General features: G+C 41.4%; 4 protein-coding genes across 6 annotated transcripts in view; 1 reads left to right on the top strand and 3 right to left on the bottom strand.

Annotated features, from left to right (window-relative positions):
* The window catches only part of LOC124405775 (neurocalcin homolog), a 100756-nt gene extending 95903 nt beyond the window's left edge, over positions 1-4853 (bottom strand). The window contains exon 1 of the mRNA XM_046880951.1: positions 4682-4853. The gene's annotated coding sequence lies outside the window, so the exon portion shown is untranslated. The remainder of the gene's footprint in view (positions 1-4681) is intronic.
* LOC124405771 (tryptophan 5-hydroxylase 1) lies at positions 378-19613 on the bottom strand. Of its 2 annotated transcripts, XM_046880946.1 has the most exons (13): positions 19455-19613; positions 19269-19373; positions 17426-17639; positions 16942-17045; positions 16566-16633; positions 16430-16480; positions 15661-15759; positions 15345-15391; positions 15034-15169; positions 14802-14928; positions 14151-14380; positions 13622-14079; positions 378-389 (listed from the first exon to the last, which is right to left on the bottom strand). In XM_046880946.1, the coding sequence occupies exons 1-12, from the start codon at positions 19551-19553 to the stop codon at positions 13725-13727; spliced, it is 1635 nt and encodes a 544-aa protein (XP_046736902.1). In that variant the 5' UTR covers positions 19554-19613; the 3' UTR covers positions 378-389; positions 13622-13724. The 2 variants fall into 2 exon arrangements, with proteins under 2 accessions (XP_046736902.1, XP_046736903.1); XM_046880947.1 differs by lacking the exons at positions 19269-19373; positions 19455-19613 and adding an exon at positions 18846-19024.
* On the top strand, positions 7880-10309 carry LOC124405777 (probable small nuclear ribonucleoprotein Sm D1). Of its 2 annotated transcripts, none has more exons than XM_046880955.1 (4): positions 7880-7907; positions 8842-8918; positions 9068-9265; positions 9433-10309. In XM_046880955.1, exons 2-4 carry the CDS (start codon positions 8849-8851, stop codon positions 9513-9515), a joined length of 351 nt encoding a protein of 116 aa, XP_046736911.1. In that variant the 5' UTR covers positions 7880-7907; positions 8842-8848; the 3' UTR covers positions 9516-10309. The 2 variants fall into 2 exon arrangements, with proteins under 2 accessions (XP_046736911.1, XP_046736910.1); XM_046880954.1 differs by lacking the exon at positions 7880-7907 and adding an exon at positions 8458-8616.
* On the bottom strand, positions 9559-12520 carry LOC124405772 (NEDD8-activating enzyme E1 regulatory subunit). Its single transcript, XM_046880948.1, has 8 exons — positions 12319-12520; positions 11955-12119; positions 11682-11864; positions 11105-11600; positions 10898-11031; positions 10633-10835; positions 10418-10554; positions 9559-10178 (listed from the first exon to the last, which is right to left on the bottom strand). The coding sequence occupies exons 1-8, from the start codon at positions 12384-12386 to the stop codon at positions 9948-9950; spliced, it is 1617 nt and encodes a 538-aa protein (XP_046736904.1). The 5' UTR covers positions 12387-12520; the 3' UTR covers positions 9559-9947.
* Positions 19614-21103: the final 1490 nt, after the last annotated feature.

The following is a 21103-nucleotide window of genomic DNA, read 5'->3' as shown; positions in this document are numbered from 1 at the left end:
TCTCTTTATCTCTCTATGTGCGTATAATACACAGGATAAGCATATATACTACATACATGTATATATGTATAATACGCGAGTAGGGCAAGCACCTCGGCATCGTGCGTTGCGTTGTTGCGAATAGTTTCGCTGTATGTGTGTTACGTCGGAGTTGAAAAGCTTGACGTCATCGCGGGTTAATGACGGAGAACGTCCGACATACGTGCAAAACCATGTATACACTTATAACAATACAGAGTGTCGTTACACGTACACACGCGGTGTGAAGAAGAAGACCTACTCTAACGACGTTGTGTACCTACTTATCGTTAGCTGCCGCCGCGACGCACGTTTACACGAATCTTGAATATGCATACGAAAAGCGTGTATATACCTATATATATATATGCCTAACTCACAATGACACGTGTATATAAATAGCATACTATACACCGAGAGATTTCGCGTACGACGGATCAAGAGACAGGATGCTAACAATAAGATTTGTACGTACTTCGGGTGACAGAGGATGACGGAATTATATCAGATGTAAGTGGCGTGGTGTGAATGAACCCGATGCATCAGGATTTTTCGAGTGACTTTAACTTTTTTCCGATCTCGCTGTTAGGCATGCGTGATACCTATACGTCTATATGTATACATATATAACGATAAACCACCGACCGACCGCCATACGTGAACCACACCGTAAAAAATTACCCAGTTTGTATATCAGATGTGTGAAAATATACGATTATCATGTATATAACGTTTTTATTTATAACACATTATACATTATACATTATACACACGTTGCATGCACATGTAGGTATTCATACACACGTGTGTATGTACAGTCTTGCTAAATTATAACGATGACGTCACACGCGTAAGATACATACACACACACACACACACTCCCCGACGATTATTAACGCGTTGAAATGAATTTGCCAACTTTGCATAGTTGAAAACACAATCATACATCTGTAATGTGGATTACGTGTAGTGTGACTCATTGTCAGCCGTGACGTAGAAATTTTAAGGATAGGTAGCTGCACGTTGTAATATGTTCCTTCTCAAGAAACATATAAATTATGTATTATGCATTCAGGTATGTTTTTTTAAATAAAAACGCTTTTCGTCGAGAGAGGAAAAAACGAATTTCGCGGGAGTTGCACGATTTCAAAGATAGCAATAAGCATGACTGTTCATTCAATCGTAATGATACTTCACCGTTATAATTCTTCTGTGGTCTTCTATACGGTAATATGTATCCACTCGACGTGTTTTTTTTATCTACTTGTTTTTTCCGCATTGAGTTTTATACTTTATGAGAATTTAGGTGCAGCTACCCTTGAAAACTTTCCCTAATACGATATATCTGAATTGGATACAATTGTTCGTTATAGATATAATCCTGTGATGTAATTATTGCTATTGCGAACCGATTCTATACCCCTCTGTAACTGTGTATATAGAAACATACTGGATTTAGTCGATATTGATGTCGATTGCCCAATACGCGTAATTTGACGAATTAAATTTGCGAGAATTTGGATAACCGAACCGCCTTTGCGAGAGCTTGTTTCACTCATGAACACTTAAAGAAGTGTAAAATAATACAACACGGCAATTTACGGCGTACGAACAATCCACAGTAAAATATAATGATAATGAAGCTCGAAGGGTAAAATCATGTGAAAAGGAAAGAGAGGAAACGTGTAGAAAAGAAGGGTAAGATGAACAACGAGAAAGGAATCAAGAGCGGGTTATTTGATGAGACAGTTAGCAGCTACGTCGTTACGCTTGATTAGGGGATGGAAAATCTGCAAAACGCGAGCCATGTGATTCTCTTGGGGCAGCCTTCGGGTTTTCTGCGAATCGGAATCGTCTTCGGTTGTTCAGCGGACTATAATACGAATTACTGCGTGATCTCGATTGAATTTAGGTATACGAGAGAATTTAAAAGCCTTTGTTAAAAAGTGGATTGAATTATCATTTTTTACGTAAGTATATTCGACAGGTAACATAATGATATGTAATAGGTGCGTGTTAACTTCTGCGGATGAGGATGAAGTTGTGGTAACGTTACTATAACGATGCATGTTTAGCAAAAATCGCCGATTCGTACCTTTGTGACTTTCCGATATTTAGTACACCGTAATAAATAAACAAAGTACACACGGATTATTCCGAAGAACAATTCCTCTTAAAATTGCCTAGTAATAATTTTTTCTCAGGATGTATCGTGCCGTTAACGTTACCAATTTCAGCCTCATTTCTGCGAAGCGTTTCCCCCAGATACGGAATGAATAATAATTTACATGTTTAATGACTGTATCACGTATAATGTAATGGGATTTGACGTTGTCTAATAAATTGAAGAAGTTAGTAACGTTAACTTAACGACGATACGTCATCAAGATAAAAATCATCATTGTTCGTATTCCAAATGACTTCCGAGGAGTTCGTTTTTAGAATATATCTTAGTATACGTTTTGTTTATCATGGTTTACCACATTTCAGACGATCCTAAATCACGAACATGCATCGTTACAGTAACGTACGACTAACGTCATTCTCGTCATTCCGTTTTCTCCCCTGGCAACCTCAAGAAGAGATGTGTTTTTAAGAAGCAGACCAGAGATCCGTCTTTCGTGTAAAAAATTTAATATCGTCTCAAAGTGCGCAGGGGAACCTTCGCTGCGCATACTTCGAGTACTTATACGGGATACGGGGAAATGTTTTTTAGTCCGTCGTCGCCGCGACGTCGAGGAAATAATGCAACGTGGTTTAGATCCTCCCGTAAATCCTCGGCTCGCTTCGAAGAATTATATTCGTACACGTACCTACGTCATGCGAATATCTCTCGAAGATGTGCCCACCTTATCTTTACACACCGCACACCGATATCAACGGATTAGAAAGTTTATTTGCCGTTTTAACGACACTCGAAACTAAACGAAACTCGAGATACATCAAATAAACACGTACTCTCGATAGTCGCAGGTAAGTATACCGAATCGCTGCCCCCTAAGAAAATACACAAACCCACCACCCTTCCTCCCACGCTCTCAGGATTACCGCGCAAAGTGAGGAGAGAGAGAGAGAGAGAGAGAGAGATGTGAGGAAGTGTGAAAGTTGTCGGTAATTAAGAAATGAGGAGAAATGATCGCGAGCTTGAATGACAAAACGAAAAATAGAAGGAGAGGAGAAAATCTGGATAAGGCTGAAAGAAAATCAGGCTGAAGTTAGTAACGTTAACGTAACGAAACCTATCAGGCTAAGAAAAAAAAAAACAACATTATTGGGTGATTTAAAAACGATGTCTCTCAAGGAGTCGGTTTTTCAAATTTAAAGTACATCTTGTTTGTAATGTTTGTAAAACCTTAATCTCAGACATTCCTAAATATACAAAGTATCGATTTTTGTCAAACATGCATCGTTATTACAATAACCTGACTGACTAACTTCATCCGCATGAAAGAGAAAAAGTAATTCTCTTATCGTCGAGGAGCGGGGAATGCGTCATCGAATGATTGTCGAAGCGGCGTAAATTCGATAACAATATACAGCGATTAGCAGGTAAAAATAACACATTTAATTTAACAAATATATATAATTATATACCTATATACATATATAGTACGTGTGAAACTCACCATTGGTGCAGAGGAATTACAGATGAAACAAGAAACAGCTTAGTAGACCGTGAAGGCGAAGCCGAGGACGCGCACGACGCACCTTCCGAACTCCTCGTCGCATGAATATCGATGATTTGACCGTTCGAAATCACCCCGCGACCACTTCACTGTTCGTCCATCCGTTTGTTTTTCCATTTTTCCTTTTCCCTTTTCTCACATCTCACCGACAGACAGTCAGCGTTGCCGCCGTGATGCAGGACGAAGCAAATTTTCTTTCTCTCTCGCGTAATTTCACACACGCAACTTCCTCCGTACATCAGAAGCTCGTTCAGACACTCGATATTCATACGGAAATACTCACAAGACACACGCACTCATACCTCGAACATCCGGCCGCTGGACCTCGCCGAGTAATAACAAACGACAACAACAAAACAACAACAACACACGCATGCAGACACACAGACACACACACACGCACGCGGCCGCATTCACACTTCCTGATAAATCCAGATGTGAAAAAGGTTACAAAAGGGTTGACGAGAGTTTGAAAAGATGGGGGGAGAGGGGGGCGATAGAATAGACGTGCAATTAATCGAGAAGTCGAAGTAGCAAGGAGGATGAGGATGAGGGGTTACGCGATACTCGGGACGCAGGTGTCTAGGTGAAAATAGTAAAACGTTTCTGTGATCTTAAGAAGATACCGAAAATTTGGCAAATATATATATGTATAATAGGCGTACGTATTTTTCTTAAGGGTGATTTATTTGTACGTTGCTGGAGGATCGGGGAAGTCGACTATGTCAAGTTTGCCTCCCACAGTGGAACGAGAGAAGAAGGGTTGCCGATTTCGGCGAGGGTAGAAATAGGGGGAAAGAGTAGGAAAATGCGAAGAAAGAATTTTCGAAAGGAAATCGAGGGAACGGTGATAGAATAAGGAATCGTCACGTTTCTCGGTATTATTACGGTATTATCGCGCGAGGGACACACTCTGGTCGTACCGTAGGTAATAAGCGGGGCTTAAGTTAGGCGATGCGATGCATAACCCTACTAACCTATGCACGATACGTCGACCGGTTGTCTGCGATTACGTAAAGGAAATTTCAAAACATTTTGCGACACACAAACTCATCCAGACATTACGACAGTTGCCATATTGAAAATTTTCAGCCAGCCGAGACCCGAGACCGTGCTGCCGAGTGACTCCGAGATCCGACGTTGACTCGGTGGGCGGCGCCTCGGTCGCATCCCCTCCTTTAGTTATTCCCCCCCCCCCCCCCCGCCCGCGACCGCCTGACGCGTGCGACTTTAAGCCGCTACGCGACGCGCGACGTCGGTTGGCTGGGATCACGCCGCGTCGCCGCAACCGCGGGAAAAACGCCGCGCATCCAATCAATTTCAACTTCAGGCCAACGCGCGCAACCGCGCTTGAACTTTAAACTCGATTTAGGTACGCCGAGGCCGGGATTTGCCGATGGTAATTAAGAGCGGAATTGATAGATAAGAGAGCTCGGAATCGAATGAGCGTCGTCCTTGTTCGACGCGTATATTTTATGTGTACGGTTACAGCGCCCTGCCTTACGACGACGTTAACGAGAAGTTGGAACGCGTGGAACGGGAATTATGAAATAACGGAAGAAGGAACAACGAGCGATTTAGAAAAAAATGCGTTACACTTTATAACTGAACTTCTGCTTCTTGTGATGAATGCAATTTTTGAATCAACTTTTAGAGTTAACCGAAATTTTATGATTTTTTCTCCTGACGTGAGCTCTGGGTACAACGTACGTCACATCTGCTACAGCTGCGTGGACCTGTCGCTGTATAATTTGCAACTCGCTCGCGAGAGCGTGTACGTACGTAGGTACCTACATGACTACGTCTATGCAAACATGTAGACCAGCTTTCCTAGGTATAGGTATAATGACATTATTCTTAATGGTGTAACTTTGCCATGTCCCTTGGCAGCCCGCGGATAATTACAGCTAATTGTATAACGTACGCAGAAGGTCAACCCGGAGGGAAGCTATTTACAGAGGCAAACCACGCTGCGTACTCTGCGCTGATAAAGTTTACTTTTCCAAATTAGAAATTGTATTTTTACGCATGGGACGTGCTCGCCATCGCAGGGATTTTCATCCCCGCGAGACCTTTATTGCCTCTTATATTACCGGTGAAATTTTTGGAAATTCAACCACGTCGTATCGTAGGTAATATATACGCTGCAGTGTTTATATCATGGTATAACTTGTACAAAAAAAGTAATAAAATCGTCCTCTCAGAGATACAAAATTGCGTTTTCCCCTTAGCTTGTAATAAATGTTAGAAGTTACCATTTTTCCAAAACCATATAATACTTCGTCGAAATAGAGCATATGATCTATTGCAGTGGGTTTTCACACGACTATACAATACGCACAAATCGGTATATCCATTATTTATCGTTTTATCCGAGCCCCCCACCTATCCTACGCTAACGATAAAATTCTTTTCACGCGCTATATTTTGTTTGACGTGGGTGCCTCCGGATGCGGCCGCGACTCCGATCGGGCCTCAAGGCCCCTTCCGAGGATTTTGCTGACGTAGACGATGACGTCACACCAGCGTGAGAGCGTCGGGGCATCATTGTCACAGCCGCGTACGCCTCGGCAATTCTTAGTAGACGTGATTAGACAACCTCGAGTAAAAAAAGTAGAAAAAGAAAAAAAAATTAACGTATCGAGATCACTGCGCCGGACTCTGACTTACGGCTCTTTGTATTAGTATGTACAGACGTATAATACGCAGTTATACCGAGGTAATGTAAATACAGAAATTTCGACCATGTATGTAGGCACTCACAGACAATGAGTATAGTTTTTGGAATTATAAATCTAACCAGCTAACGAACGTTGAGGAACCGTGGGTAAACGAAGCCGCCGGTTTTTGTGGTAAAGGTGAAGGACCAGAATGTAGGAGAGTCCACATTTATAATATACGTATAGCGGGAGGCTTATAAAGCTGGACAAAAACCGAGAACAATGAAGGTTAGAAAAACATTGTATTATTGTGCCTATGCATACAAGGTGCAAGTCAGTTTGTTGGGATAAACCGCGTCAACCTCCCCCCCCCCCTCCCCCCCCATATACATGATTCATCGGCGATGTACGCGACCAGTTACGCGCAAGTTTTGTTATTCCAATACGATGTTTAAAAAACAGACGCGTTCTACGTTCGCGAGCAGCTCTGTAATAGACTGCAAATGCAATAATCTATATTATGTGCTGCTATTCACGAATCTGGGTTCACAATATTCTATACTAGTTTTAGACTTTCAATTTCATGGATTTATAGCGACGTATGACGTATATTGATTAACAAGACTTATATTGATATATGGTAATGATTGATTAATTTTGGTTGAAATCCCAACGTGAGAAACAGTTAACGATTGAAATAATTTACGTCAGCTCATAATATTTGTGCAAAGCTTATCAGATATTAAACAGCATAATCGAACGAACAGCTCTAAGACCTAATATAATAGTATTGTGATCGATCTCCATGCGATGAAATTATCCAGTATTAACGCTTGCCTAATATAAATGTTATGGATAATAGGTGTGATGTGTATGTGTATACAGTAGCCTAGAGCACACAAGCTGCGTGACCACTTGCACGCACGATAATCGTTTGTCGATCGACAACTTGCAATAAACTTATATAATTTCCTCCCCTTAGATGTGTATATGTGACGCATGATGTGGAATTCGTACATGTCGTAGTACATTGGGATAATACCTGCGTTTTATCGTGATTGGTAAGTGGGTTAGTGCAGATGGAATATGTCGTGGCCGTTTGTGGCAAGACATCGCGTGCACGGAACTCAACCGTGCAACTTATAACAATATGTAACCCTCCGTAGGTGGATATTGTACTTATACATGCACACGAGCTGCGGAGTTCTTCATCGAGCGTGCGATGAGCTCGTCTCGAGTAAAAACAGGCACATCGATTACCATAGTGAGTAGCAACGCGAGTGCATTGAGTTAAATACTCTTTGGCGATTAATTATATCCACCATGTTTACAACAATTCGTGCATACCTACATGCAATAGGTACATGATGAGTTGTGTGTTGATGATCCTTATACAGTTTATAAATACGGCACGAGGGAGAATCGAAATAAAAAAGAAAAAACACTTGTGTACGCGAATCACATTCGATAGCGTCAAATCAGAAAATTCATTTTTTAACGTTCTGCGAGACAACTCATCAACTTTGGCAACTGGAAACATGTGGTAAATATATCTCACAAAAATTGCACAGTCGACGACTCTGTATACGCCGTATAATATTATAATTACGATCAGATGCTCCGCGGGATCCTTAGATACAAGTTTATTACATTTACACGTACTTTGGCAAAAAAGCGCCGTAATAAAAACTTATGATCAGAAAGTCTAGGGGCTTCATACGATGTAAAAAAGTAGAAAAATTATGCTTACATGGCCGGGACAGAATTATTTTCCTCGAATGTACTTCACTGGAGTCTTGATCAGCAGCTCTTGAGTTTTGAATATTTTGTGCAGCCAAATCCTCATGATCACCATTATGAAGAGCGCTCTGCAATAATAACATGGAAATGAGAAATATTTGTACACGTTGTGTCATCGGGGTTTTGAAACTGGTTCACATTTACGGGACTAAATGCATGACCTCGATGAACCAGCTGAAAGGTGTCAAAAGAACATTTGCATGCAGCAATTCGTGACTGAAATTCGACTTCCACGAAATTTGGCGTGACTCAATTGTCGATTCGAATTTGTCACTCCGTGAACATAGACACAAAGTACACCGCATAGTTATCGGAATATCCGCGTTCATCAAGTGGCGCTGCTTACAAAGCGTCGAACCCGCCGAACTTCGGCCGTTGAAACGATGTTTATGGTTTGCCGGTGTTTGTGAATTTTTATAAGAAAAATCCATCGGCATCATGAAATTAGTGAGGTAAAAATTTGCGGATAATTATCTATTCCGTCGATCGAAGTTTCAGATTGCTGTAAATTCGGATAGTTTTTTTTTTTAAACAGTGTGAGACGCTCGCAGATACTGATTTATTTGAATCCCGTACCTAACCTGCCTCTCTGAGTTTGATGTTGCAGTGACGTTGCGAATACGATTAATGCAATGAGTGAAAAGAAATCGGATTAATTGGGATATTTTGTCTTTCAGATTTTTGATGAAACTCAGCCATGAGACGGTTACGATAGAACTGAAAAATGGCACGCAAGTTCACGGAACTATCACAGGTTTGTAAACATAACCTATGCTCGCTAACTTGACACAATGAAATCAGAATGGAAAAGGCCGCCTCCCTTTTGTCTCCCAGTGAAAAAGTTGCATCTGGAATTTGACTTATAGTTTTTGCATATGCATGAAAAAAGTGTTCATTTTAAAGGTGTGGATGTGGCAATGAACACCCACTTGAAGACTGTCAAGATGACGATAAAGAACAGGGATCCTGTACAACTCGATACGTTGAGTTTGAGGGGGAACAACATTCGATACTACATTCTGCCTGATTCTCTCCCTTTGGAAACCTTACTTATCGACGACACACCCAAGGCTAAAGCAAAGAAGAAGGAAGCCGCACGAGGTTGTTACAGTTATTCAAATTTTTGCAGCTGATATGATCAATTCCATTAATGTTTTAGTAATTTATGTGACTACACTTCCTTGATTCATTTTTCAACTCATTGAATCCAGCCTTTGCAATAATCTAGCACCTGTAGATAGATTTTAATCCTTATTTTTCTGTACTAGGTGCGGCTCGTGGAAGAGGTCGCGGTGGACGAGGAGCAAGAGGTGGCCGTGGAGGTCGTGGCAGAGGAAGAGGCAGGCGATAGTGTTCGAATCAATTGATCAATTGATGATTTGTGAGAAGCGTAACGAGGTGTTGTCTTCTGCGATTTCTCTTGCCACGCACCTCGGTGAATTACACCACAGACCAGCGTTTTATATTCTTAAACAAGTCTTATACCAATGCATTCTAGTTTAAGTTCGATAAAAACGTTGATATCTTACAGACATGAAGTTAGCCTGTAACCTTACGCTAACTTAATAATAAAATGAAATTCTTTTTTCTGTCGGGAACAATAATTAAACATTTTTTGTGGACAAAAGCATTTTGGTATTTAATTTAACGATCTTCATTCATCTCTTGACGCGTTTTGCAGACTAGGTAATTTCAAGCAAAGTTGTGTGGAAATAGTGCATTTTATTTCATAATTACGTCATTATGGTATTCCGCGATAGTGTTGCAAATTTTATATTATAGTTCAAAAAAAGAAACTAGCCGAATTTGACGTTACCGCGTCATATATAAAAGTGTTGTGGATCGGCTTGCATTGATTCGTTATGAATTTTATGGTCTCTTGCGCAGCTAGCCCTCCTAAGAATGCCGACACTGAATGCAGCTCGGATCCACCGTAACGACAAAATTCATGGACGTAGTCGTCCTTTGCCAATGGCCCACAGCCCCACTCCGTCAGCAATTTCGAAATACAGGCCTGAGCATACATACAACCGTAGAAATATGTTATATTATATGAACTATTTGTCTTAAGTAGTATGGTGGTCATTAAAATAGATTTGAAAATTCCTGTGATGTTGGGAGTCAGAATTACGCGGCTATAAAGAATGTACTTGGATCTAGACCCGGTTGTATTCGCACACCCGGTTGTATTTAAAAAATATTCTGCTATTTTCAAGTTTTAAGTTTGCTCTATACTAGGCCTGGAAAAAGTACCTTAAGTTTCACAATATCCGGTTCAACATGATCGTCGAATTCGCCTGGATACGAATTGTATTTCACCTGGAATTTTTCGATCCCCCTAAGTACCACGTAGTACATCATCATACTTTCTGGATTTTCTAGACTTTGAGCTAAAATAGTCAACATTATTTATGGGAGCTATTTTACAGCTGACAGTAAATTATGAATGAAATGAAAGTAAGGCCTACCAATTTTACTGGCATTCACAGTTTTTGGGTCATACTCATCCGCTATACAGGTTCCCCTTTGAATGAAAATATCAGAAGCATGTCTACAAAATAACTTGACATCTTTTTCAGTTATTCCATCCGAGGGGCGGCCGATCTGTCCGAGCAAATGGACTGTTCTTCGCCAAACTGCTTCCGCATCTGCTGCGGCTTGCTTGTGATACCTGAAATTTATTATACATTAAGATGTCAGTTTAGCATTTACATTCAATTCACATGCACTCACACTTGTTGCAGGGATATATATTTTTCTGTATCTGCCGTCATGTCTGGTACAGCACCTTTGAGTGGCAATGAATTTGAACCCTCATTCTCCATGAAGTCTCTTACAGCCTTTGCGATGATCCAAAATGGTTTACTCTAAAATTTTCATCGTTATCTTTTGTCCGAAATAGTGTGTTCAAGTACTCAGACATCAAAGAAACGATACTACCTTGGCAGTAAGGTTTACACAGCAATCGTCATTCAGGACCTCCATGACGTTGGGAGGCACCTTGTAACGACAAACGCTGGTATTAACAGCTCTGATTGCTTCCTCAAAGTTTTCCTCGTCAATAGGATTGCCATGCTCATCTTTTCTAATACCACTCCTGATCATATCTCTTAGACGCTCTTTCTCCTTATAATTTTTTGGCACATCCCCATTCTCAGATATCCATTTCTCAAGATATTTATACAGGATCACAACATACGGCACGTGAGTGTGATCCTTCAGATCCATTTCATCTAAATTTATTGAATCAAAATGATTTTTTAACGATTCAAACGGATTGTCCAGTCGCAAATCAGGTGTCTCGTTGTCCGGGTGAGTTTCTATCACAGTATATTCTCTGGTCTGAACTCGCATGTATGCGATAAAGCCCAGGCTCCGGCAAACTATCAACGGGATGTCCAAATCCCATAATATTTTTGACAAGAGAATTAGACTCCTAAAGACAACGACATATAGCAAAATCTTGGATGATGGTCATTACTTCAAAAAAGAAAGGTAACAAAATATCGATGCATACTTCTCTGGGAGTGCAGTAGTGATAACGACAGTGAAATTATTGAAAAAGTCTGGGCTGTTTGATAAGATTTGCTCAGGGCCCTCGTCGACGTAATCGCCACGCACATCAGAGTTAAGTTCAAGAAGCACTTGAGTAGCTATTTCTGCCCTTGATTTTCCAACACTCTCTGAATCTAGAAAAAAACTGATGAAATTATATTAATTACAATATGATATGAGCAAATTTTAATCGTAGCGTGGAAAGTACAAACAAATAATTGAATGAGCGACTGACTTGGCTCCGATATCGTCGTCGGTGATCTTTTTGCTATCGATTATTGTGAATGCTCCGATACCAGGCAAGACGAGAGATTTCAAGATCTCGGTACCCAGCCCGGTTGCGTTTATCAAACAGACATGGGCTCCTTCAAGGGCAGCTTGCCCGTGGTCCCCCCATAACCTGTGATTTGAAGTGACGACTTATTTAAGGGACATTCGAGGACAGCTGGTTCTCAATTCATTGAAATGTGCACCTTTGTTGAACGTTTTGTTTGTATGAGTTAGAGGCAAGTGTACATTTCACCGAATGAGTCACAGGATAGAAATCACAGTTTCTTTTAAGCATAACCTGAAAGTTAGTGCGATAAACATAACCTCACCTTAGTTGACGGTCGTATTTCCTCGTTCTTTCGGATTGTTCAGGCGATTTCGGGCTTGGCGATGCCATTTCAGGTACATCTAATTAATCCGCTGCTAACTTTGGTTCGATTTTTCTTTGAAAAATCATTTGGCGTTAATCGAAACGTCAAAGTGGTAGATCACTTACTTTTTCGCCACTGCGACAGCCCGATCAGATGGAAGTCGAACGTTACGTTCGAATTTCGAAATTTGAATTTGATGCCGGAAATGCCGCTGAGAATGGTTGAAGGCAACACCGGAGTCGTCTAAACCATTTGGCGAGAGGAAAAATGGTTAGCTAAGTATAACAATATATTGTCCAATCGGATTATTATTTTAATTATTTAGTTTCCGAAAACTGTTAGATGATGAAAATAAATGCTACTTAACGTATGTGTGAAGAAACAAGGAAATAAAGATAATAATGAATGAACTAAACTTATATAAACTTGGTTGTACTCATAAAATTTGATTCATCCTCTAGTCGAACTGACAATATTATTTATTAGAAAGCATACAACACATATTTTGTATTCTTTGCTTATTATGTTGAGGAAACTGATTGAGAATTTCATTCCTAATTTTTACGCACCAGTATCTATATAGATACCTATAATTCTCAATTCACTCATAGCTAGATGAATATACATTTTCTATGATTCAAAAATACCATCCCATCGTCGTACACGTTGCACTATACGTAACATTCGATTACAGGAAGAAAAATTGAATGATTATAATAGATCACCATGTTTGTAATGGTCTAAAAGATCTAATTTTGTTTTCAATTGGTGCTCCCTTAATGGTCAGTATGAAAATAACCACAGAATATACATTTTTTATAAATTTTTGAGCGTACAATAAATAGAAATAACCAAATGAAAACTATGTGCAGTCTGGAACCCATTGCATTTATTATTAACTAGTTTACCACAACGCGACCCTATTATAACGCCTCATTCATGGAAACAACGATATTGTTTATGATACACATATAATAACACATGTCTGACTTGTTTATTATCAGGCATAGAGATTCGTTTGTATACAGTGGTGCAATTTTCTTTTGTACGATTAACGTATGGAACATTTCATTAACGATCAGACATCGATCAAATCTTGAAGAACGTGTGATTCTTGCATTCTAACTTTGACAGTCTGCCTGATTGTGTTTCGAAAATTGACGAAAAACTACACACACTTATATGAACGTAACTTATAATTATAGGCAACATATTCATAAAAGCTTACAACAATTTCTTGTACTCAGGAATGTGTTTACACATTAGAATTAGCTGAAAGCACTGACATGCGAGAAATAAATTATACATTAATCAGACATGATCAATAATTGTCAACGGGCTGCAGTAGGTATGAAAAACGTTGCTTAACGCTGCCGCGAAGCAAGGTTCAGATGTGGATGAAACTCGGCGTCGGTCTCATTCTGATCATCCCTGCCTCCTCGAGGCTCGTCGACGTTGGGGCTCCTGTCGTCCTCCTCGCTGTCGGATGATTCCTGGGGCAGGTCGATCCCCTGGGTAAGAAGACTAGTAATCCTCTCGACGTCGACGGTCTCGTCTTGTTCGTGAATCTTGCGCAAAGCATTCGAGACGATGCAGAGATCGCCGCGCAGTTCGCTGACGAGAGCCGTGATCTTCTGCGCATCCGTCAGAACCTCGACGGACTGAGTGTAGGGGTTGTAACGAAGGCCAAACGGGCGTTGGATCTGATTAGCGAAGGCTCTGAAAAACGGTAATAACTTGCCTTTATCACATCTTCTTTACTCAGGAATAACCCGCGGCGTTTTGTGTACCTCATTTTCTCCTTCGCTTCCTCGATGCTCTCCGTGTAGTAGTAGGCGTTTTGAAAGGCCGTTATGATGCACTCCTGCTTGCAGGTAACGTCCGGCTCGAATCTGAAGGTTTTTTCGGGGGTGCTGACCGCGTGCCTCAGCTCTGCTACAGAGGACAGAAGCCCGGCACCGTATACGCGAAGAGTGCCGTCCTGTTTACACAAGCCGAACTCGACCGTGAAGAAGTAGAGCTGCGAATGAAGATGTGACATTTTCTATTCCTTTCCGGCATCTACTGTACCATGTACACCACCGCAACTTGACGGTTACAAGATGAAAGAAAAATAAATAAAAGAAGCAATCCAAAGACGAATTGAGTTAATTAATGGAACAGAGATCGGTCAACGACGCAGCGTATCGCAGAGTCGGTTCGTCATTGATCTTGGCGAATCCATTGCTTCCCGTGTTGACAGATCTTACGTAAGTCGTAATTAATTCTACAACTAAGAATCCGATATATATTGTTTTACGGATACTAAACCCACGCCTCTACTTTTCCAAGCATAAGACAATCGACTCAAGGCTGTCGCAGACTTCTATTATGTGCTACTGTGTGTATAGTATTATTATTGTTATCCTATAATTCATTGAGAACTGAATCAGACTGCTCACAGTCGCTAGCTTGTCGATGTCCTCGTCGGCAGCTCCAAGAGACGCCAGACCCAGTTCCTGGGAGAACTGGGCGAAGCTTGGATTAGCGAGAAGTGGCATGTGTCCTAGAAGTTCGTGGCAGCAATCCCTGCAGCAGAAAAATTAGAGGAAAAAGAAGTTGGATTAATTGGTAAGGTTCGTAGCCAGGACATTTTGTAAATTTGACCAGAGACGAAAAACGGAGCGTCCTTACGGCTCTGGGGTGTAAAAAGGGTCCGAAGAGTGCCTGATGTATTGAGTGCAATGAAAGACTCGGAATGCCAGACCAGCCAAAAAATCTCTCGGCGAAAGATAGCCCGCAACTGGGCGTAGTTGAAACCCAGTCATTCCTAAAAATAACGTATGATAGCCACGTAGTATAAATTATAAAGTATTGATGCAACTTTATTCTATGGTGCGTGTACATCAACGCAGTGCGTAACTACGTAATTCATTGTCATCCTGTAATGACTGATAAGTAATTGGTATAATAAATAATCGGGTTCCTAGGTGAACACAACTCACGTTTCAGGAAGACGTTGATATCCTGGAGCTGCGGTATGTTGTCCTCTCTGAGAGATAATGAAGAAATCATTCAAAATATATCGCTCACAGGGGATTTATTGAAAAGCTACATAATGACAAGCCTTGACCAGTTTTTTTCACAAAATAGTTTAAAGAGAATTTCCAAGCCAAGTTGGTAAAATGAAATTTTCAACTGCTGGAGACCGAACATAAAACGAGCGACTCAAGGTGCATTTACTCCTTGAATACATTTTCTGTAAAATCAATTTATTCGAAATATGTGCAAAATGGAAAAATATAAAAAGTTTCATCTTACCTGTACCCACAATACTTGACGAGCTTCGGCCAGTTTTCTAGATACTCCTTGCAGGCATGTTTCAAGTAAAGTTGGTGCAACTCGCGAAATACAGTGCCCCTGAAAATTCACAGTATACAAATTACTAAATAAACATGTATTATAAACATAATATTGTGATCCACTGGCCACGAAGTGGTCACACCCGGAAGATATCTGCCGAAAGTGATAACGGTACAAAGTCAGAATATAAGCGAAGAAACAAAATACGAGGCGTCGGCTGATTTAATTAAGATGAGAATCAAGTGTGAACGTCCCGACAAGAAAAACGCTTTTACGGTGTTGCAGAGCCCTTCAAGGAAAGCCTCGTATTTTCCCTCGCGTTTCTTGATTGAACGCGCGGATGAAATCAGGGCAATTAAGGAAGCATTCAGTGAGAACTTGACTCTCCCATCCGTAGTGTTACACTTCGAGACACCCTTCGGCCTCTGTGCTCGTCGAACAAACGGCTTGTCTAGTTACGATAGAGATACAATGAAACTAGTTGTGAATTGAAGAGATGTAATTTCCGCGGTGCCCGCCGCGGACAAAGACGAGGAACGTAGAAAAGATTTGATTGGTCTCGTCGCGAAAGAAGCACGTAAACGGGTGAAAACTCGGCGAGTCTTACGATACTGCCAAGTTTGCGAACTTTTTACAGTTCAGCTTCCTCGCAAAGATCACGTTCTTCCACGTTCCGTTGTTAGCCGAATTTCTTCACCCACATGCAAGCCAAGAATTTCACACTCACCAAGTCTTGATTTCTTCCGCGGTGTATTGCACCTTCGGGATCGGCTGTCCACTTGGAGGACAAATAAAGCGGTTAAAAAAGGAAATTTGGAATGCAGATTATAAAAAAGTTTCAACTCCGTCACCTTGGCACTTACTGTTTGTAACAATTGGCGATTTCAGCGAATGTTTCCCGCCGCTTTCGGTATACTGGATCTTTGAATCCCTAGGACGGGGGACCGTGATTATATTAATTGAGAGCATGAAGCGATTCGGAGTCACAAATATTTCTGGTTACACAGGGTCTTTGTTTTTGTCAAATTTACGAAAAGCACTCGCAGGTACGAAAGAGAATATCGTAAAAAGTTCGTAAAAGAACGGAAAAAGATTTTTGTTGAGTAATATGAAACCGAGTAGGTAGGTACTATAATTCATCGATGTAACCCCATTCCACAAATGGCCGAACTCAACGTTCGTTGCACAAATAGCATGGATAGACGAAAATAGTTTCTGTATGTAAGCAGATGAACTCACTGGGTGATCAGCGTCCAAATCGGAGCCGTACATCAGCACCTTTTGAGCTTGATCAAGGTCAGCGATCTTGCGTGGAAACCACGGCATGTCGACCTCGCTAAAATCTGAAAGAACCTCAAGTTCGCATGGAAAATTAATCAACAAAGCGGGGAAAACCGATTCTGATTCTCGCATTACCGAAACAAGAGTTAATTTCATGCTTTAAATTTTCAACATTAACATCTTGAGTAACCGCTGTTTCACTATACAGAAGAAATATGGTTAAAATTTTATCATGTCTCCTTGCGAAGTTTATTTTTAAACGGAACTTCTGTCGTATAACTGATGCAAATATATATCAATGTAACTCCCCAAGGAGAGTTAAAGTAATCAGCGTCGTGAAGCTACGTTAACTATGGGAATTAATTCGCGATCAATCATCGAATCTTAACGCCAAAAGTGTGTTGTCGGAAAGGTTACATCGACGCCATGAGAACTGACTGACCAAAACTCGGGGCAGCCGACAAGGTTGGTGGCTGAGGAATATTTCCTGTTTGTTCGAATTGGGCCAGGTTTATGGCGGCGACCTCCCGACTCAACATCCTCATGAGCTGCTCCATTCTTTTCCCGTCGCACTCGACGTCGACCAGAATTTCGTACTCGGAACCGCGTTGCGCCGATCGACGGGACTCTATGTGGACAACGTTGACGCCTAGGTCCTGGGCAGAAGTGAAGGTGAAATTCAAACGGAGTCCAATCTACAATCTAACAATCTAGCCTGGCTGGTCCGTTTTAATCAAAGCCTTGCGCAAAACGGTACCATTTCGTAAGACGCGGTTTGACGGTTCTTTGTGAGGAATGAACCTCAGTCCCCGATCGTGCGATACAGATATTTGACACATGGCGCCAAATTAACTTAGGAATAATGCTGTGCATTAGGCATCCAGTGTGGAAACCATCTGCTGTTTTGTTCTACTTGGGTTTTCAAGGAGAACGGCTCGAAACCTCCGGACTGACGGACGCGTTATTTCTAGGCGGTCAAGGACGGCATGCGTTCATTTTATTCATTGAACATCAAGATAGGGATATATGTTCTTTTTCTTTATTTTTTGGCTAAGGTCTTTCGTTACTCGTGTAATGAAAGTCAATGAAATTTGCGGAGTCACGAGTTCTTGTCCCAATACCGATGCGAGCATCAAGACTAGTTTAGATAAAAAAAAAAATGGCTCGTACCTGATATTTTGAACTTCCGTCAACACTTTATTTCTTAGAATTCAGAATTTACTGTGGTTAGCGTCTTCTCAAGGAGTTTCATTAAAATTATTATTATCTTTAGCCCGAGCCGCATTAGCGCAAAAACGAGTCCGCGAAAGTTTTCGGTTCGTAATCTGGATATTGTTATTTAAATTTCACCTTAGCCTAAGACATGCATCCCAAGATATTCAGCGCGAAGCATATATTTGAATTTCTGCAATGCCAAACGAAGTTGAACGCGTATATTCACTAAAATATACATGCGTAGGTTGAATTCTGAGATTTTCGATATAGAAATAGAGTTTTTATCTACCGTTACGGCCCCGCTGTTCAGTCTTCTAAATTTAGGGTCATTTTAAATTGACCAAATTAAACAGGGAAAAGCAACTCGATTATTCGAAATCTATAGCAGAAACCAATAATCCACATCACACTATGTCTAAATCTATACTATTCTGACAGTTGCGCAAGTAATATATATATATATATATATATACTATCTCTCGACATCTGGTTAATGGGGTGAAAAGTGAAACGCCGGTGAATTTGGCTTTACACTTGATACCTGATACCTGGTATACCATCTTCACTCCCGATGCTATACAGCGACGCACGCGTTATTATAATCGAACACCGAGCGAAGATTACAGAAACTAGTACATATATGTTACCGTCTCCGATGCGCAAGGACGCCTTCAGTACACATGATCTTGTTGTTATTCCCGTGCAGCAGGACACGTGTCATCAAGTGAGTAAGTTGAAAAGTTGCTCAAGACTGGACCGTTATGTCACGAGCTGTAAGCGTGAGTATGGTTTCACGCAATCCGAAGAACTGTTCCGACGCAACGATTTGCCCGCGGTTCTAGCGGTCACCTATCGTTTCTTCGAAAGGTGGGACTGGTCCCCAGAGGGGGAAATTATCATGTGAAATCACGCTTATCCTCCGTCTCCATCTGCCTATCCGCTAATCGAATAAGGCTGCAATGGTTTCGCTACCTAGGTTCGACGTGTTCGAGAAGAAAGGATCTAGACCCTCGATTCTTTGCTTGCCAAAGTTACCAAAACTTGAATCGATCTATGGGTAAGCAGCTTACCTGAAAAACTTGCAATGCACGAGCTAAGCCTCCAACTTGATTCTTCAGGGAGAAAACTACCGAATTTTTATTCTCCTCACTTGCGTCCTGCTCAGTCATCGGGACCTGGACATATATATTCGGGTCAGACGATCGTTCGTTTCTGTGGATCAACGCTCACCTTCATCACCGATTTCATTTACTCACGTCACGAGCCTTGTGCATCGGGCTTCCTTCTTTGACGGTCCATTCTTGTCCTCTTCTGTAGAGCCACATGCCCAGAAGACCCTTTCCGGAACCGCTCATAACTGTCGCGTATTTACGTAGGGATTTTATTTAAAATCCACTGCCGCGGCAACGCTAAGGGTAGAAATATTTCACCTGCTGTTAATTCAAAGCCTCCGATTCAACTCGGTCAAACGCGTCTAGGAGAGAAAATCCAGTGCAGGTTCAACGTCAAGCTTGGATGAAGCTTCTATCTCTCTACGGAAGGACCGACAGTGTTCACCCTGGAGCCGATTCCGGTCTTCTTAAGCTTTTCACCCCTCCGCAGCGGCGTTCTCGCTCCCTGTGTTCGTCCAGCATCGGCTCCCGATTGGTCCCTGAGCAAGGGGATGACGGGCAGCTATTGGCAGAGACGGTTTTCTATGGGAGTACGGCGATGACGGGGGTGGTTCATTCTTGCTCTCGAGGACGCTATCCTCCCTCTTTCCCGGTCTTTTCTACAAACTTGCGGCGAGGCCCTGCATAATCTCTGACGTCGCTGAATTCTGACTTTTATTCACCTCTTGAGAATATTCACGACGAATTATGGAAACAGTTGAAACAGAGAGAAGCGTAACCTTGATTGTTAAAGAGACGATCGAATGTTACAAATTATGAGTGTGTCAAGTTTGTATTATTGAGCAGCTTTATTTCATGCCGAACATAGATATTAGAAAATCTGTTGAAATTTAACCGAATTCAGTCAGATTATTTGTTTCTTTGCTGCAGAAGACGTCTTTACACAAATCAGGGTCGAGTTACGTCAATTGGCTTACAATTGAGTTACTGAATGGGTTCGTCACTCACAGGACCATCATTGATGCACATCTTTCGTGGAGTATAAACCGAGCAGTCCCATCACGTTGCAAGATTGTTTCTAATTCCGTCGACACGGACCGTTAGACACTCATTCCTTTGTCAGTGAAAACGTGAACTTTCGTAACTTCAGAGCATCAGTGCGGATCGAACCAGACGAACAATTAATCACTGCACATAAGTCCCGCGGGTGAATAATGTAGGTAAACGACAGAACGATGATCGTCTCATCGGCAAGAAATATACCATGTATTCTTCTTTTGTGACAATATTGTGTACGTTACGTAGACTTGACTAATTATATCTTCAACTGCAGTGCAACGTAATTTGTCACAAGAAGAAGAAAGAAAAATGCATCAGACGGTACGACGCAGTGGTTTAAAATTGCAGAATTGGTCTTCTGGAGGAATGTGTGTTTAGCAGGAGAAAATGCTGGGGAATGAAAGTAGGATAACGGAAAGGGAATGAGAAAAGGAGAGACAATGCGTAATAAAAGCTTGGACTCCTCTTCTCTACCCGCTCGAGTCCTATCGGCTCTCACCACTTCTCCACAAAGCAGATGCAGCACATTATCCAGCCCATCACTTACCACTATCAGCTACTATCCGAAGGCAGTCGAGGTAGCCGAGTTATACCGGGTGTTTCGCTTGGTTTTGCAATAGGAAACTGACGACCTTGCAGACCTGCCATATGCTGTCAGCACGTAGTTCCTTTTGAAGGGTGACCAGACGATATGTGCTACATATAAAGAAACGGTGACGGAGATAGAAGCCGAT

This window comes from Diprion similis, chromosome 4 (assembly GCF_021155765.1).
Source record: "Diprion similis isolate iyDipSimi1 chromosome 4, iyDipSimi1.1, whole genome shotgun sequence".
NCBI lineage: Eukaryota > Metazoa > Arthropoda > Insecta > Hymenoptera > Diprionidae > Diprion > Diprion similis.
The sequence above is the reverse complement of the archived record's forward strand: the minus strand, read 5'-3'. Positions and strand labels throughout refer to the sequence as shown.